An 18,840-nucleotide genomic window follows, 5' to 3' on the forward strand; every position below is an offset into this window, starting at 1 on the left:
CTACATCTGTGCCTCCTGGGTTCAAGTGATTGTCATGACTCAGCCTCCCAGGTAGTTGGGATTACAGGTGCCCCTACCATCCCTGGCTAACTTTTGTATTTTTAGTAGAGACAGGGTTTCACCACCTTGGCCAGGCTGGCCTCGACCTCCTGACCTCACGTGATATGCCTGCCTTGGCCTCCCAAAGTGCTGAGATTACAGGAATGAGCTACCGTGCCCAGCCACCCAAGAACATCTGATAACATCAACATCGAATCATCCCTGCCTGCCTTTGTGCAGGGACTTCTTTTTTTTTTTTTTTTTTTTTTTTTTTTTGAGACGGAGTTTCGCTCTTGTTACCCTGGCTGGAGTGCAATGGCGCGATCTCGGCTCACCGCAACCTCCGTCTCCTGGGTTCAGGCAATTCTCCTGCCTCAGCCTCCTGAGAAGCCGGGATTACAGGCACGCGCCATCATGCCCAGCTGATTTTTCTATTTTTGGTAGAGACGGGGTTTCACCATGTTGACCAGGATGGTCTCGATCTCTCGACCTCGTGATCCACCCGCCTCGGCCTCCCAAAGTGCTGGGATTACAGGCGTGAGCCACCGTGCCCGGCTGTGCAGGGACTTCTTACTTAGAAAGTTCTACAGACCCAACGGGCAGGACAGGAAGATAGAGAAGAAAACACCATCTTTAATCAACCCACCTGCACAGAAACCAGGAGAGCATTCCCCTCCATGCAAGGTCCCAGTCAAAAGAGAACCTGGTCCCCTTGCAAAAACCGTCTTATAAAAACAAAAGGCTTCAAAGCACCAGTGGCTACACCCGTTGAGTAGAAAGGGGCCTGGGGAAGTAGGGGTGAAAGGAGTGAGGGCTGGAGGCAGGGATGGCCCATCGGAGGGCAGCAGCTTAGCCTGAGGGAGCTGCCCCACTCTGGAGCTGTACCCACCAGCTGGGAGCTCCATGCCTGTGGGAGCCAGAAGAACTCCTGGGGCTGGCTAATTGTAGATGGGATGGTGAGGTGAGGTTGCCAGCCTTGCTCAGGATATTTTGGCCTTAGAGAGTAGGGAATAGATTGGAGGGTAGTGGGCAAGGAAAGGAGTGGTCACCACAGACAGGCTCAGGTGTGCAAACCATCTGCACCATCTGGGTGTCCCTCTATGCCTCCTGACCGCCTTTCTAACCCAGGGCCATGCCTCTCTCACAGATTGGAATGCTGAGGCCTGATCCTCTCACCTGTGGACACACCAGGCAGGGCATGGGATGCAGGGTCCTCAGGAGCGTCTGTAGAGGGAGGTGGGGAAAAAGTGTTCTCGTCTGTAGTTGCTCCCAAGGAAGGGTGAGAGTGCTGGCAATCCTGAACCCCCCACTACTCACACCCCCATCTGTCCCTTCAGAACTCCTTCTGGGCTTGTGAGAGGAGGCTTCTGGTCATTGGGTTGGTCGTAAACGCTGGTGATCTGTAAACACTAGTGTCTGGGCAGCACTGACCAGCCTTGCTCCTCTCTGGAACCACAAGCCTTCCAACTGGTGAGGTGGATGGAGCTGTCAGGGGGAGCAGAGTTGTGGAGGGGAGGAGGATACAGCAGACCCAGCCTCGGGGACCTGGAAGGGGATGGGGTGACTGAGTTGGGGCCCCACTTTCCTGGAGGAGAGAGTTTAAAAGGTTTGCCAAGGGTGGACAGAGGCTGAGCATAGGAAGGCTTCTCTGTGGGTGGGGCTGAATTTAGGGCTCTGTCCATCCGGTTCCCAATAAGAGAACGAACGGGTATATTGCTTTAAGAGAGGCATTGGCAAGTGGTGGAGGTGGTGGGTGAATATGGTGGCCACATGGGTCTAAGCTGGAGAGGGGTTGGAAATGGAACTCAGAGAGCGGACACTGGGTTTTACAGTCAGAAACTGCAGAAAGTATACTTCCACCAGAAATCTAGCTGTGTGGCCTCAAGCAAATCACAACTCTGGGCCTCAAAATGGGAATTTTAATCCCAGTCTGGCTCAGGGAATTGAGTTAAATGAGAAGTCTAAAAGAGAGCATTTGCTAAGGGATTACTTGAGGTGGGGAGACTGAGGCCCAGAGAGTGCAAGGGTTTTGCTAGATGTCACAGCCAGTGATGGGCCTGTGATTAGAACCCAGGACTCCTGCTCCTAGTTCACAGTCGCTTTCCCAGAGCTGGTGAGTGGTGTGGTGAAATGGGGTGGGTCTGATGTCCTGCTGTTTTGGACAGGGGGCAGTATGCTGGGTGAAGAGGGAAAGGGAGAGGCTGGAGAGGGAGGAAGACCCCAGCTCACGCCAAGGCTGAGATTAAAACAAACAAACAAAAAACCAAAACCAGAAAACCCGCGGTGCCCCTCCCCCGCCCCGCCCCACTCCTCCGAAGTCGGGGCTGTGAAGAGCCAAGTCCAAGTCCAAGACCAAGTCCGCGTCTCCGGCTGCAGACCCAGGGGCGGGCGCAGGCTGCAGTGGGCGCGCGGGGCACCAGGGGGCGCGCCTGCTCCTTGGCCCGAGCTCGCGGCAGCAGCGGTCAGTCCAGCAGCCCAGGGCGAGGCGCCGGGGTGGGCGCTGGGCAGAGGCTACCCCGACCTGCAGGAAACAAAGGCAGGTTAGGGACAGTAGGTCCCAAAAGTATGGGGGAGGGGAGACTCGGGTGCCCTGCCCACTCCTCCGTCCCCTCCTTTCCGCAACCCCGACGCCCGGCCCTCCCCAGCCAGCAGAGCGCCGCGACCCACGTGTACAGAGGCTGCAGCTGTAAATGCGACGTCTTCTGGGGCGCCTGGTATCCGTAGGAGTCAAAGCCTCCGATGAAGTCAACTGCGGAAGCGGGGCGGCGCGTGTTAGGGATGGGCGGCCGGGGCGAGGAGAGAGAGAGGCTGGGTTCTCAAGGGGAAGAATTTGGGGCAGGACCCCACTCTGGAAGCGGAGCCAGATAAGCCATGGGGAGGGGAGCGGCAAGGGTCAGGCCCGGTGCAGGGGCCTGGGGCGGGGCTCCAGCTGGACCCTGAGGGTTGGGCCTCTGGGGGTCTGGAGGTAGCGGGGCCGTGCCAGCGGAGAGTCAGACCCAATCCTTGAGGCTAGAGCCCGGAAGGCCAGGCGGTCCTATAGGAGACAAAGCTCTTGGGGGCGGTGCTCGGGCCTCTAAAGGAGGCAAGACCTCCGATGCGGGTGGGGCGACGCTGGGGAAGGCGGTGCGGGCCCAGCACTGGGCCCATCCCGGAAAGGGCTGGCCAGGCAGAGCCTCCCACTCCAGCCACCTCTTCCCCTCGGAAGGGATCCGTAGTGGACCCTGGGCTCCCTTCCGCCGCGGCCTGTCCCGGGCCTCTGTCCAGGGTGCTGAAGGCGCAGGGCCAGATTCCCCGCTTCCCCAGGCGCGCCTTACTCACAGCTGTCCTCCTCCTCCAGGAACACTTTGCTCACGTAGCAGGCGAACACGAAGCCGAACAGCTGGGAGTGGGGGTGACACGTCAGGGAGGGAAGGAGGAGTGGGAACCTCTTCCTCCACCCCCTGCCCTGCCCTGTACGCCCTGACTGTCGAGGGAGGACATGTGCCAGGATGAAGGCAAACCATAACTTCAAGTTAAATGCTTTCGCCTTAAAAGTCAGACATACATGGTCCAACTCTTCTGAAAGTGTGACTTGAGACAAGTAATTATTTTACCTCTTTGAGCCTCAGTTTTCCCAGCTGGACCTGGGCAACACCTTACAGCTTAAGACAAAAGAGAATCACGTGACTTTGTGAATACAAAGTGCCTAGAAACAGGAACGACTTCTATCTTGGAGCCTTCTTTCTTCCGCGCCCGCCCTTCCTTCTTTTCCTTCCTTCTTTCCTTCCTTCCTTCTTTCCTTCCTTCCTTCCTTCCTTCCTTCCTTCCTTCCTTCCTTCCTTCCTTCTTTCAGATAGAGTCTCACTCTGTCACCCAGGCTGGAGTGCAGTGGTGCAGTCATGGCTCACTTCAGCTTGTTTCCTGGGTTTAAGCGATCCTCATACCTCAGCCTCCTGAGTAGCTGGGACCACAGGTGTGAGGCACCACGCCCAGCTGGGGTCACTTTCTTAACTCTCACAACTCTGAGGTTATTATCATTCCTCTTTGTGAATAAGGAAACACACTCAGAGAAGGCAGGCGACTTGTCCAAGGTCACGAAGTGGGTGTATTGAGTATTTAAACCCAGTATTGACTCACAGTCTATTGCCTCATCCTGTTCACTAAACCTGTTCACTCCCTGCATAGGGGTTGGGGCAGGGGTGAGGGAAGGCGGTACAGGGTATGGAAACAGATCCAGACAAAAGGACTGACAGGCTGAAGACCTAGGTTCATCCCCTCTTAATTAGAGCTAAAGAAAGGGATCAGAAATTGTGTGCAGGGTGGGGAATGAAAGGACTCACTGCCAGGAAGATCTGCAGGGCACTGCTGAGGGCTTCAATGTAGGGATAGTCAAGCAGGCAGCCAGTGACAGAGATGACATGGTGGTCCTCCAGAGCCAGGCGGGAGTTCAGAACGGGTGTCACCAGGCAGCCAGGCCCATTCTCCATCCACCAGGAGCGGTGCAGGGATGTGTTGAAGGTCATGATGAAGTCCCGGTCCTGGGGGCAGAGGGGCATGGGATACTGAGTGTGAGAGAGAGGCAGTGGGGAGCTACTGCCCTGGCCCAGGGAGTCTTGATTGGTGAAGGGATCCAGGGAGCCTACACCTGCAAGTCCACATTTGGCCAACAGGTGGCACTTAATGACCACACAGGTCTTACTCTTTTGTCACTGAGATGGGAAGGGGCTGGTGTGTACTCAGGGGCCACACAATTTTCAGAGCTGGAAGAAACACTAACAGCTGTTGGGTTCAATTTCCCAGCCACTGGTGAAATCCTCAATAGGGGCCCCTTCGCAGCCCATTCAGTCTCTCCTTTGCTCCCGCTGAGTGTGACCCTGGGGGCAAACCTCTCTTCCTTTGGGGCCTTGATCTCCCCATCTGTTAAATGGAGAAGGGGCTGGCCTAGATCATAAATTTTTCTTTTTCTTTCTCTTTTTGGGGGATGGAGTTTTGCTCTTGTTTCCCAGGCTGGAATGCAATGGTGTGATCTTGGCTTCTTGCAACCTTTGCCTCCTGAGTTCAAGTGATTCTCCCATCTCAGCCTCCAGAATAGCCGGAATTACAGGTGCCCACCACCACACCCAGCTAATTTTGTATTTTTAGTAGAGACGGGGTCTCTCCATGTTGGTCAGGCTTGTCTCAAACTCCTGACCTCAGGTGATCCACCTGCCTCAGCCTCCCAAAGTGCTGGGATTATAGGCCTAAGCCATCGTGCCTGGCTAGATCAGAAGTTCTTACCCAAGGTGTGCACCTATGTACTCATCCATGCAGTCACTCATTCAGTCGATAAATACTCACTGCCTGCCAACCAGGGGCCAAGCACTCAGATATGCCATCTTCTTTTATCCCCTCAGCAATCACATAAAGTTGCAGTTGCTATTACGTCCAGTTACTAGATGAGGAAACTGAAGCTCAGAGAGAATCCGCCACTTGCCCAGGGTAACACAGCTAGGAGGTTTTAGAGCTGGGATTTGAATCTAGCAGAGTCAAACTACAAAGCCAATGCTCGTACTCACATATTTTGCCTCCTTTATATCTAAAAATAGAAGTTGTGTCTCTCTGGGCTTGCTCTTATTCAAGCGAAACAGTCCTACTTTCCTCAGCGGTTCTCCATGTGACATGGTCTGCTCAGTCTTCCCTGAACAAACTCTAACTAGTCTCTTTCCCTTCTGAAAAATATTGATCAGAATTAGACCCAAATCTTTGTGGTCTAAGCAGTACAAAGCGCATGGCATTTTCACCTCCCTTGCTTTGAATACTCTACCTCTATTAGTGGGGCCTAACAGTAGCTTTCTGGGCCACCACATACTGTTGGTTTTTACTGAGCTTGTGATCAACTGGGACCCCCAGCTCATCTTCACATGGACTGCTCTTCAGCCTTATCTATTTCATTATTGTGTTGGAGGAGGCCAGAAATAAATCGTGTAGGTGGGAAACGGGGCACACAGATTATTTGGGTGTGGAAGGAGAGGGAGGCCTCTTCAAGACATGATGCTCTGATTCTATACCACAGTACCTTTGGAGCAGGGGATAGGAATGGTCAGGCTCTGCCCTATGGCACTGCCAGGCCTGAGGCTTACCTGGGACAGCTGTCCAACCTCCAAGTAGAAGCAGATGATAAACGCATTCCAGCCAACCCAGAGCACCAGCCAGGCTGCATACTGGGGAAAGCAGAAGTGGGATCAGGGTGGGGCCTGGGGAGTAGGGGATGGGGCGTGCCAGTGGAGACAGAGCTCAGGGATGAGGAGACCTGGGCAGGGGAAATTATGAGATTACCTCACTCAGAGAGCACAGTGTCCTTACAAATCATTTTCACACCCATCAGCTCTTACAACAGCCCTGCAAGGTAGGCACTGTCCTCTCTTTAGAGAGAACTAATTTAAGGCTGAAAGGAGGTTGAAGCTTTCCAAGATCACACAGCTAGGAAGAGGTAAGGCTGCCACTCAAATCCGAGTTCTCCTATAGCTAATCCCATCCACTGTGCTAACAACACCCTCTAGACCAGCAGTCTCTAGAATACTGGAATCACTCAAAGATGTTTGTTAAAAATGCAGATTCTTAGGCCGGGCTCGGTGGCTCAAGCCTGTAATCCCAGCACTTTGGGAGGCTGAGGCGGGCGGATCACGAGGTCAAGAGATCGAGACCATTCTGGTCAACATGGTGAAACCCCGTCTCTACTAAAAATACAAAAAAATTAGCTGGGCATGGTGGCGTGTGCCTGTAATCCCAGCTACTCAGGAGGCTGAGGCAGGAGAATTGCCTGAACCCAGGAGGCGGAGGTTGCGGTGAGCCGAGATCGTGCCATTGCACTCCAGTCTGGGTAACAAGAGCGAAACTCCTACTCAAAAAAAAAAAAAAAAAAATGCAGATTCTTGGGTTCTACCTCTAGACCTACTGATTCTGAATTTCCAGGGATGCTGTTTAGGAGCTGTTTAAGCAATCCCTAGGAGATTCTGACTCAGATGACACTTTTAGAAACATGTCCCAGGTGGTCAGCTACTAGAGGGCGAGGATTTTGCCTGCCTGGCTCACCACTGCAATGCCAGTTCTTAGCACAGAATAGCTGGAGAAACCCATTAAGAATACAGGAAGTGGGCCAGGCGCAGTGGCTAGTATCTGTAATTTCAGCACTTTGGGAGGCCAAGGTGGGCAGATCATTTGAGCCCAGGCAACATGCAGAAAACCCATCTCTTAAAAAAAGAAAAAGAGTCTTCCCCACCCCCATCCACCAGAGTCTTGCTCTGTTGCCAGGCTGGAGTGCAGTGGCGCGATCTTGGCTCACTGCAACCTTCGCCTCCCAGGTTCAAGAGATTCTCCCACTTCAGTCTCCCAAGTAGCTGGGACTACAGGCACGTGCCACCACACCCGGGTAATTTTTTTTGTATTTTTAGTAGAGACAGCGTTTCACTATGTTGGCCAGGCTAGTCTTGAACTCCTGACCTCGTGATCCACCTGCCTTGGCCTCCCAAAGTGCTGTAATTACAGGCATGAGCCACTACACCCAGGCAAAAAAAGTCTTAATTTTTTTTTTTTTTTTTTTTTTTTTTTTTGAGACAAGTTCTCAGTCTCTCACCCAGGCTGGAGAGCAGTGGATGCTGGGAACTTTAGTCCAAAAGAGACAAGAGAGTATCCTGCAGCTTTGTGCCTGAGTATGTATGTGATATCATCTCACATGGCTGTGGCTGGAGTCTGGGTATAAGGGAACCCAGGGGGGATGGAGGCAGGACCATGGATGGGGCCTGGTGAAAGGCTGGGGTGAGCATACCAAACCGAGGCCCCATGGATGGAAAGGGAGTCCAGCCTGGACCCTGGATGCCCTCACTCTATCAGTTTTCTCCCTCCCTTCCTTGCCCTGTAAATTGTACCTGAATGATACAGGTCAGGCCAATCTGCTCCAGGCATCCTTCCATCTGGCTGGAGGGAGAGGGCTGGGAGAGGAGGGACTGGGAGCAGCATTGCTAGGGCAGCACCAAGACCCCTTGGCCCCTCAGTTTTCCCTCATCCTGAATGTGGCCACTTCTGGGGAGAACAGCAATCCACTCACAGCAGTGAGCCGGAGAGGGGGTTAGGGTAGATTTGAGAGCTGGATGCTTCTACCCAAGTCCTGTGTCTGCAATCCTAGTGGCTGTCGCCTGGCAGACAGTGTTGTTGACAGTGGTGCCTGGGGCTTTCCTGAGACCTGGGGAGAAGGGTTCTCTTATGTCAGATGAGAGAGAGCCTTGTTAGAGTCCTGTTTACCTGGCTTCTGAGCCTCCGGAGGTGGGGAGAGAAGTCCTACAATGAGTGTGTGTGGGCTATGGAGGCAGCGTGACACTGCATGTTATTGTGATTGTAGGTGTCATGCTTGTGTGTAGTAAATCTAGTGAAAATCCTTTTCCCTCAAGACAGCCATGTGAAGAGGTCACTGAGGAACAGCAGGGAACATGGGTGAATCTAGCTGAAAGCAGGAGTTCGACAGGGACCATCAGGGACCAGGACTTGGGAAGAGGCTGTCGGGGAGGAGGAGAGATACCCAGACTCCTGGGGCTGGAGCACAGAGAGGCACTGACCTCAAAGCCACACTAGCTGCTCCAGGCCACATCCTTGATGTACATGAGGCAGGAGAGACAAATGCCAAGCCTTCCTGAAGCTTTCTGAGAATCTCAGTAAGATAAAGCCCACCCTCCTGTGTCCCTGCGCCCACCCCTCGGCTTCCTGAGGCCATGTGTTGCCATGGCAGAGGCCTTCACTGTAGATCTGACGCTCTAATCCTGCCGTTAGCTGTGTGACCTTAAGAAGACTCACAACCTTGCTGAACTTCAGTTTCCTCATCTGGAAAATGGAGCTGGTAAGATCTACCTCACAGGGCTATTGTAGACATAAGATGAAGCACGTGAAACTTAGCAGCATGCGTGGCACATGCCAGGCACTCACTACATGATCCATTTTGTTTATATTTGGATTATTTCCCTAAAAAATTCTTCAGAAAAAAAAAAACATGTTGTCTCCTATGAGCAAAGAAGCATTGAGATGTGCACATTTACCCCATCTTGTCTTGGGTGGAGCCAAGACTGGTGTGCCAGGGTTGGGGGACATTTCTGGTTTTGAGGAGCAGGGAGGGGTGGAGTGGGCAGGGGTGAGGAGAGGAGGTGGCTTGGGAAGGGGCTAGGTGAGCCGTACCAGGATGAGGTACCGGGAGCGGTACTGCACGGTGCCAAAGATGCCCAGGATGACTGCCATGATGTGTAGGAAGTTGGCTAGGATGGGAGCCCACTGGTAGCCCAGGAAGTCAAAGATCTGCCGCTCCAGCGCAGCCACCTGTGGAAGAGACAGCCTAAGGCCACTGTCACCCCCTGAAAGGGAAGGACAGGGACTCCTGATTGACCTTGGGGAGCAGGTGGCACCAGTTACCATGGTGATGAGGTGTAAGTCTCAGAACCATTCAGTCCTTCACTAGCAAAGGGATGCTGGGAGGTGAGGATAAGCCTGTGGGAGTGGGGTGGACCCTTAAGCTTGATCATCACTTTGAGGTGGGCTGAAAGGTGACAGGAGCCAAGGTTCAGAACACCCTCCTCCCTGCCGTGGAGTCCCTTCCCTCTAGCAGCTCAACCTCCTGAACCTCCTCCACGTGGGGAAGATGGTGTGGTCAGAATCCAGACTGCCACCGCATCCTGGTCAAAGGCCGAGCCACAGCCCTGGAGGGCAGGGAAGTCCTAGAACCCGAGTCACCTCTTCCAAGGATCCCTATCTGGAGCTTGCCCTGGCCCATGGCATTCCTGGGCTACAGAGAAGGAATGCTTTTCACTCCCCTTCCCCGAGGGAGCGGGAATAGATTGCAACTGGCCTCGAATCCTCCTCTTCCTGTTTCCACGCTCTTCTGCAGTGCCCTTCCACACGAATGCTGTGCCTGGCCAGGCAACTTGCTTTGCCTAAAGGGACTTTGGCAAGTGCGATGCAAATGAAGGCTTGAAAAAAGCATGTGTCCAGCCTGGGCAACATGGTAAAACCCCATCTGGACAAAAAAATACAAAACGTTGCCAGGCGTGGTGGTGCACGCCTGTAGTCCCAGCTACTCAGGAAGCAGAAGTGAGAGAATCGCTGAAGCCCAGAAGGCAGGGGTTACAGTGAGCCAAGACTGAGCCACTGCACTCCAGCCTGGGCAAGAGAGTGAGACTCTGTCTCAAAGAAAAGAAAAGAAAAAGGCCGGGCACGGTGGCTCAAGCCTGTAATCCCAGCACTTTGGGAGGCCGAGGCGGGTGGATCACGAGGTCGAGAGATCGAGACCATCCTGGTCAACATGGTGAAACCCCGTCTCTACTAAAAATACAAAAAATTAGCCGGGCATGGTGGCGCGTGCCTGTAATCCCAGCTACTCAGGAGGCTGAGGCAGGAGAATTGCCTGAACCCAGGAGGCGGAGGTTGCGGTGAGCCGAGATCGCGCCATTGCACTCCAGCCTGGGTAACGAGAGCGAAACTCCGTCTCAAAAAAAAAAAAAAAAAGAAAGAAAAGAAAAGAAGAAATGGGTGTGCACTGGAGCTTGCCCACTTGTTTCACTTATAACAAGACTACCTTGTAAATGAGCCCCAGGTGACCTGCTGGAGGATGAGTGGCCATGGGGAGGAGCAAGAAGGCGCCTCAGCTGACAGCCCATCAGCCATTAGCCATGTAAGTGAGGCCGTGCTAGACCCCCCCGGGTCACTAGCTGACCACAGATACACAGCCCAGACCAGAATAATCACCTAACTGACTCACAGAATTATGAACTAAATAAAATGGTTGTTTATTTTTAAAGTTAAGTATTTACTATTATTATTATTATTATTATTATTATTATTATTTTGAAACAGAGTCTCACTGTTACCCAGGCTGCAGTGCAGAGGAGTGATCTCGGCTCACTGCAACCTCTGCCTCCTGGGCGGAGTCCTCAGCTACTCGGGAGGCTGAGGTGGGGGATGTTAAAGCCAACAAGCACCAGATCAAATACTCCCAAAGTGCTGGGAGTATAGGCGTGAGCCACAGCACTTGGCCTCATCTGCTGAATTTAATGACAAGGAGGTCGCCAGTGACCTCAGTAAGAACTGCTTCAGTGGTGAAGCAGAAAGTCACACTGGCAGAAGACTGAGTAGCAGGGAAGGCCGTGGAGACCTTTTATGTAGTTTTGGATGTGAGTGTGTTGAGATAGATAACAAAGCTGATCAGCTGGAAGATGGTCAGGAGCTTTTTTTTTTTTTTTTTTCTTTTTGAGACAGGGTCTTCTTGCTCTTTCTGGAGTGCAGTGGGCTATGACGGCTCACTATAGCCTCAGCCTCCTGGGCTCAAGCAATCTTCCCACCTCAGCCTCTCAAGTAGCTGGGACCACAGGCATGCATCACCACACCCGGCTGATTTCTTTCGTGTTTTTTATAGAGTTGGGGCTTTTGCCATATTGCGCAGGCTGGTCTCAAACTCCTGAGCTCAAGCAATCCACCCACGTGTGCCTCACAAAGTGCTGGGATTACAAGCGTATACCTAGACACTTTTTCTTCTTTCTTTCTTTCTTTTTTTTTTTTTGAGACGGAGTTTCGCTCTTGTTACCCAGGCAGGAGTGCAATGGCGCGATCTCGGCTCACCGCAACCTCCGCCTCCTGGGTTCAGGCAATTCTCCTGCCTCAGCCTCCTGAGTAGCTGGGATTACAGGCACGCGCCACCACGCCCAGCTACTTTTTTGTATTTTTAGTAGAGACGGGGTTTCACCATGTTGACCAGGGATGGTCTCGATCTCTCAACCTCGTGATCCACCCGCCTCGGCCTCCCAAAGTGCTGGGATTACAGGCTTGAGCCACCGCGCCCGGCTTCTTTTTTTTTTTTTTTATGGTGAAAAGATATACATATATTTAGAATTAGCCAGCTGGACTGTTTAGATAATTCCAATTTCGTTGGCAACATTCAAAGCGTCGTAATCAGGAGCCAGTCGAACATATGCCTTCTTCTCTCCATCAGGCCGAATCAGGGTGCTGACCTTGGCCACATCAATGTCACAGAGCTTCTTCGCGGCCTGTTGGATCTGGTGCTCGTTGGCTTTAACATCCGCAGTGAACACAAGTGTGTTGTTGTCTTCCATCTTCTTCATGGCGGACTCAGTGGTCAGCGGAAACTTGATGATAGCAAAGTGGTCCAGTTTGTTTCTCCTGGGGGCGCTCCTCCGAGGATGTTTGGGCTGCCTCCTGAGTCGCAGTGTCTTGGGCCGCCGGAAGGCGGGTGACGTGCGGATCTTCTTTTCTTTGTGGCTGTGGACACCTTTCAACACTGCCTTCTTGGCTTTTAAAGCCTTTCCTTTGGCTTTGGCTTTAGGACGGGCAGGAGCTTCCTTCTTCGCTTTCGGCGCCATCTTGTGAAAAGGGTCCTTTTTCTTTCTTTTAAATGGGAGAGGCTTTGAGCTTTTTTAAGAGCCAGTGAGAAGGATCCGGGGAAAGGGAGAAGCTATGTTTATAAGAGGGGACCGTGGATGGTCCGGATTCAGCTCCTCTGAGAAGACAGGAAGAGCTGGATCCAGAGTGCAGGTGGCCAGGGCCAGGAGCAGTGGCTCATGCTGTAATCCCAACACTTTGGAAGGCCAAGGCAGGTGGGTCACTTGAGGTTAGGAGTTCAAGATGAGCCTGGCCAACGTGTTGAAACCCCAACTCTACTAAAAATACAAAAATTAGCCCACTGTGGTGGTGCATGCCTGTAGTCCCAGCTACTCAGGAGGCTGAGGCAGGAGAATTGCTTAAGCCTGGGAGGTGGAGGTTGTGCTGACCTAAGATCACGCCGCAGCACTCCAGCTTGGGCAACAGAGTGAGACTCTGTCTCAAAAATAAAAAAATAAAAACAGAGTGGCCGGGCGCAGTGGTTCAGGCCAGTAATCCCAGCACTTTGAGAGGCCAAGGTGGGCGGATCATGAGGACAGGAAATCAAGACCATCCTGGCTAACATGGTGAATGAAACCTCGTCTCTACTAAAAATATAAAAATCAGCTGGGTATGGTGCTGCATGCCTGTAGTCCCAGCTACTCAGGAGGCTGAGACAAGAGAATCACTTGAACCCAGGAGGCGCAGCCTGCAGTGAGCCGAGACAGTGCCACTGCACTCCAGCCTGGGCGACAGAGTAAGACTTTGTCTCAAAAAAATAAAAATAAAAACAGAGTGCAGGTGGTAGGAATGGCCTTGGGTGGAAGGAGAGGCAGTGAGGGTGGGGATTGGGGGAGGGTGGAGTGATCCCAGGAGAGGAGAGGAGGGGAGGGGAAGTAGGGAGGAGAAGGGAGGAGAGGGGAGGAGAGGAGAGGAGGGGAGGCTCACATCTGTCATCCCAGCACTTTGGGGAGCCGAGGTGGGTGGAGGTCAGGAGTTCGAGACCAGTCTAGCCAACGTGGGGAAACCCTGTCTCTCCTAAAAAATACAAAAAATGACACAGGCGTGGTGGCAGACCCCTGTAATTGCAGCTACTGGGGAGGCTGAGGCAGAAGAATCACTTGAACCCAGGAGGCGGAGGTTGCAATGAACCGAGATCATACCACTGTACTTCAGCCTGGGTGACAGAGCAAGACTCCACCTCAAAAGAAAACACACACACACACACACACACACACACACACACACACAAAGAAAGAAGGAAAGGAGGGAGGGAGGAAGAAAGAGAAGGGAAGGAAAGAAGGAAGGAAGGAAGTAGGGAAGGAGGGAAGGAAGGAAGGAAGGAAGGAAGCGAGCGAACTGGGTCAGGGGAGAGCAGAGATCAAAGGCAGAGAGGACTGACAGGCAGGAATGTGGGGCTTCCTCTGTGATCAATGGCAGTGAAGGCAGGGATGTGAGGCCTGGGTGACTTGTTCTCATCTGTCACTCTGGGACTACAGTCAGGGAACTCATTCTTTGTGGCTGGGATGAGATCTGTTATTTCAGAAAAAGCAACTGGGCAGGGTGGTGGCCAGCCTTCCCCTGGCAGGAGATCAGGGAGAAGCCTGTATCTACTGCCCCCAGGAACTTTCATCCCAGCCCACTTAGGAGAGGGATTCAAGAAGCTATCTTGGCTTGGCTTGCAGCTGACCAGGTAAAAATATCCCCAAAGTGAATTTTTCCCTCAGCGCACGTGCATTTGCAGTTTTTGCAAAGGAGTAGATTGCTGTTGCCTCTGCACAGTTCCTCCCTTTTAAGTAACAAAGACACAGCAAGGCGGGTTATGATTTACAGTCACCGCAGCCCTCAGATTAGTGTTTCGGAGCTAATGCAACAAGGTGGGAAAGATATTCCTCTTATTATTGTTAATTAGTTGCATGTAACTGCTACACAAGTCCTGGAATATTTGACATGGTTTTCTTTCGTTTTTTATTTTTTTATTTTTTGAGATGGATTCTCGCACTGTCACCCAGGCTGGAGTGCAGTGGCGCAATCTCAGCTCACTGCAACCTCCACCTCCTGGGTTCAAGTGATTCTCCTGCCTCAGCCTCCCAGATAGCTGGGATTACAGGTGCCCATCACCACACCCAGCTAATTTTTTGTTAAAAAAAAATGGGGGGCCGAGCGCGGTGGCTCAAGCCTGTAATCCCAGCACTTTGGGAGGCCGAGGCGGGTGGATCACGAGGTCAAGAGATCGAGACCATCCTGGCCAACATGGTGAAACCCCGTCTCTACTAAAAATACAAAAAATTAGCTGGGCATGGTGGCACGTGCCTGTAATCCCAGCTACTCAGGAGGCTGAGGCAGGAGAATTGCCTGAACCCAGGAGGCGGAGGTTGCGGTGAGCCGAGATGGCGCCATTGCACTCCAGCCTGGGTAACAAGAGCGAAACTCCGTCTAAAAAAAAAAAAATATATATATATATATATATATAATAAATATATTTTGGGCTGGATGTGGTGGCTCACGCCTGTAATCCCAGCACTTTGGGAAGCTGAGGCGGACAGATCACAAGGTGAGGAGTTCAAGATTAGCCTGACCAACATGGTGAAACCCCATCTCTACTAAAAATACAAAAATTAGCAGGGCATGGTGGTATGCGCCTTATCGCAGTTACTTGGTGAGGTGAGGCAGGAGAATCACTTGATCCTGGGAGGTGGAGGTTGCAGTGAGCTGAGATGGCACCACTGCACTCCAGCCTGGGTGACAGAGCAAGACTTGTCTCAAAAACAAATAACAAACAAATTAATTAATTAAATATATATTTGGGCCAGGCTTGGTAGCTCACGCCTGTAATCTCAACACTTTGGGAGGCCGAGGCAGGTGGATCACTTAAGCCTAGGAGAGTATTGAGACTAGCCTGGGCAACAAGGAAAGACCCCGTTCTCTACAAAAACAAAACAAAACAAAACAAAACAAATCAACTGGGCATGGTGGCATGTGCCTGTAGTCCCAGCTACTCAGGAGGCTGAGGCAGGAAGATCACCTGAGCCTAGGGAGATTGAGGCTGCAATGAACAGTGTGCCACTGCAAGCCAGCCTGGGAGACAGAGTGAGACTGTCTCAAAAAAAAAAAAAGATATATTTAAATCTGCACTCACCATCGGAGGTGGCTTTCTGCAGGCCTGGGTCATAGCTCTGACTACCCCGGGTTGTACTGTCTGATTTCCTGTCCCCCTCCTCTACTAAGGGGGTACTGAGTTCCCAAAGGGCGGGGGCCACAGCTTCCTTCCTTCTACATCCCAGAGCTAGCACAGAGCCTGACATAGACTAAACGTTCTGTGAATAAATAAGTGATGAACCCTGGCTGGGTGAGGACCTGTCAGATGTCGGACGGATGAATAAACGGGTCTGGCTGGCTGTAGATAAATGAGTGAATGATTGTTGAGCGTGAGGATGAAGGAAGGCCAGGGCCGTGTTGAGAGTGGTAAGAATAGCCCCAGCTCCATGTCAAGTGAAGAGAGCAGTCCCTGTGAGCCAGACAAGCAGGCCTTCCTACCAAAGCAGGGAACTGAGCTGCACTGTGAAGACTAAGGAAGACTTGGATAAAGGCAAAGGGAGGCCTGGTGCAGTGGCTCATGTCTGTAATCCCAGCATTTTAAGCAGCCAAGGCAGGAAGATCACCTGAGGCCAGGAGTTCAAGACTACCCCAGGCCACATAGTGAGACCCAATGTCTACAAACAATTTAAAAATTACCCAGGTGCAGTGGCACATGCCTGTAGTCCCAGCTGCTAAGGAGGGTGAGGCAGGAAGATGCCCTGAACCTAGGAATTTGAGGTTACAGTGACCTGTGATCACCACATTGCGCCCCAACCTGGGCAAAAGTGCAAGACTTTCTCCAAATGTCAAATAAAAAATAGGCCGGGCTCAGTGGCTCACACCTATAATCCCAGCACTTTGGGAGGCCAAGGTGGGTGGATCATGAGGTCAGGAGTTCAAGACCAGCCTGGCCTATATGGTGAAACACAGTCTCTACTAAAAATACAAAATTAGCCAGGTGTGGTGGTGCATGTCTGTAATCCCAGCTACTCAGGAGGCTGAGGCAGGAGAATTGCTTGAACTCAGAGGTGGAGATTGCAGTGAGCTGAAATTGTGCCAATGCACTCCAGCCTGGGCAACAAGAGCAAAACTCCACCTAAAAAATAAATAAATAAAATACAATAAAATATAGGCTGAGTGAGGTGGCTCACCCCTGTAATCCCAGCACTCTGGGAGGCCAAGGTGGGCTGATCATGAGGTCAGGAGTTCCAGACCAGCCTGGCCAATATGGTGAAACACCATCTCTACTAAAGATACGCTATTAGCCAGGCGTGGTGGCACATGCCTGTAATCCCAGCTACTTGGGAGGCTGAGGCAGGAGAATTGCTTGAACCCAGGAAGCGGAGGTTGCAATGAGCTGAGATCGCACCACTGCACTCCAGCCTGGACAACAAGAGCAAAATTCCATCTCAAAAAACATAGAAAATAAGGCAAAGGCAAATGAAGGTGGGACTTCAGCTCTTGTTATAGCCTCTTGGAGGCAGGAGCTAACAGGCTATTCAGGATTGAACCAGATCCTAGAGGCCCTCAGTGCCAAACTAAGAAGCTTAGATAGTTAAGCCTTCTATTAACTAGCCACTGTTTATCAACTCTAATTGTCTGTTAGTTTCTGTGATATCTCCATATCCCCACAACAACTTCTCAAGAGAAGAATTATCTTGTCTGTTAATAGTTGAAGAAACAGATTCAGAGAGGGAAAGTGACTTGCCCTAAGTCATACAGTAGAGCTGGAATTTGAACCTGAGTTTGAGTGACTACAGATCTGCTGCAGCTTTAAAATAAAACAAAACAACAAAAAGCAAAACAAACAAACAAAAAACTATCTCTGTTCTCTATTAATAAGGTCACAGAGACCAGAGGGGTTTTGAGCAGGCGCCAGGGAGTGGAGATGGTATCATCTCTTAGGTGGATTTTTTTTTTTTTTTTTTTTTTTTGAGACCGAGTCTCGCTGTGGCACTCAGGCTGGAGTACAGTGGAGCTTCTCCCCCAAGGTCAGCAGACCATGGAAGTCAAGGCTGGAAGGGCCCTTGGAGACTACCTTGTCCAACGAGTTCCATGCCTGGAAGAGGAGCCCCAAACCCAGCTGGGAAAGTGGGCTGCCCAAAGTCACCCAGGAGTCGGAGGCAGAACTTCCCACCTCTTGACTAACTACAACCGAAGAGGAGAGAATTTACACCTCTTGACTCCCCTACCAGTGCCAAGATGAGAAAGGTGGTGCCAAGATGGGACAGGTGGCTGAGAAAGGCCTATTCTGCCACCAACCTGCTGTGTGACCTTGGAGAAGTCACTTCCCCTCTCTGAGCCTCATGTTCTTTCCTCAAAATGAAATAATGATTCCAGCTCTACCTTTCTGCCAAGGAGTATGCAGAGATGAGCTTTACAATCTGCAGATCCCTGGGAGAGGAGTCACCAACAAGAGGCAGGCTGATGCCAGGTGGGTAAATGCCACAGTTGGCCTGGCACCACCAGGCTTCCTCACCACCTTGCCCAAGCCTGCAGCTTCCTTGGTCTCTGCCCAAGCCTTGCCATCTGTGTGGTGGCATCAGCTCCACCTCCTCCTGCCTCCCTGCCTGGAAAAAGGCTTCTGATAGCTTCTCACTTTATCTGAATCTTCCCTCCCTCTCCCCAACCAGACCCTCTTCTCTCCTCTTCTGTTGTAGTTAGAACTCTTTCTTGCAAATGACAAAAATTGGCAGGACAAAGGGAGAATGAGTTTTAGGCACTGCTAGATCCAGAGACCTGAAAGATGGCACACGCTTGGTCTTCCTCCCACACACACTGTCCCTCTGCTCCTTAGCTATGCTTCCTCCTCAGGCAGGCCATCACCTGAGGTGGCCAAGGCAGCCACCAACAGCTCCAAGCTCACACCACACCCATTCAGGCATCCTGGCAGGAGAGCAGCTCTGTCACGGTTATTCCAGCAAATATCTGGGGTGATTCTCAGGGGCAGATCACGGGGTGAGCGCCTAGCCCTAAATTCATCATTGTCTTTGACTATTTGGCTAGACCTGGCTTACCTGTCCACCCCAGAAACTAGAAATGAGTCAGCCCCACTCAAGCCATGTGGACAGAGTGGTAGGAGGTGGTTCTTTAAAGCAAAATTTGGCCGGGCGCGGTGGCTCACGCCTGTAATCCCAGCACCTTGGGAGGAGGTGGTGGGCAGGTCATCCGAGGTCAGGAATTCGAGACCAGCCTGACCAACATGGAGAAACCCCATCTCTACTAAAAATACAAAATTAGTTGGGCATGTGCAACACCTGCCTGTAATCCCAGCTTGAACCCAGGAGGCAGATGTTACAGTGAGCCGAGATTGCTCCATTGCACTCCAGCCTGGGCAACAAGAGTGAAACTCCGTCTCAA

At 51.8% G+C, this 18,840-nt stretch overlaps 1 protein-coding gene and 1 pseudogene across 2 annotated transcripts in view; both read right to left on the bottom strand.

Annotated features, from left to right (window-relative positions):
• Positions 1-652: 652 nt before the first annotated feature.
• NKAIN1 (sodium/potassium transporting ATPase interacting 1) overlaps positions 653-18,840 on the bottom strand; it is a 67,728-nt gene continuing 49,540 nt past the window's right edge. Inside the window, exons 2-7 of one of the 2 annotated variants that reach the window (XM_039474104.2) lie at positions 9,217-9,354; positions 6,138-6,218; positions 4,359-4,556; positions 3,358-3,418; positions 2,707-2,788; positions 653-2,560 (exon numbers count right to left, since the gene is read on the bottom strand). In XM_039474104.2, coding sequence (XP_039330038.1) covers positions 2,551-2,560; positions 2,707-2,788; positions 3,358-3,418; positions 4,359-4,556; positions 6,138-6,218; positions 9,217-9,354 — 570 coding nt within the window. In that variant the 3' untranslated portion in view covers positions 653-2,550. The remainder of the gene's footprint in view (positions 2,561-2,706; positions 2,789-3,357; positions 3,419-4,358; positions 4,557-6,137; positions 6,219-9,216; positions 9,355-18,840) is intronic. The other variant, XM_074380423.1, reaches the window with a different exon arrangement.
• On the bottom strand, positions 11,880-13,118 carry LOC120366022 (large ribosomal subunit protein uL23 pseudogene; annotated as a pseudogene).

This window comes from Saimiri boliviensis, chromosome 11 (assembly GCF_048565385.1).
Source record: "Saimiri boliviensis isolate mSaiBol1 chromosome 11, mSaiBol1.pri, whole genome shotgun sequence".
Lineage (NCBI taxonomy): Eukaryota > Metazoa > Chordata > Mammalia > Primates > Cebidae > Saimiri > Saimiri boliviensis.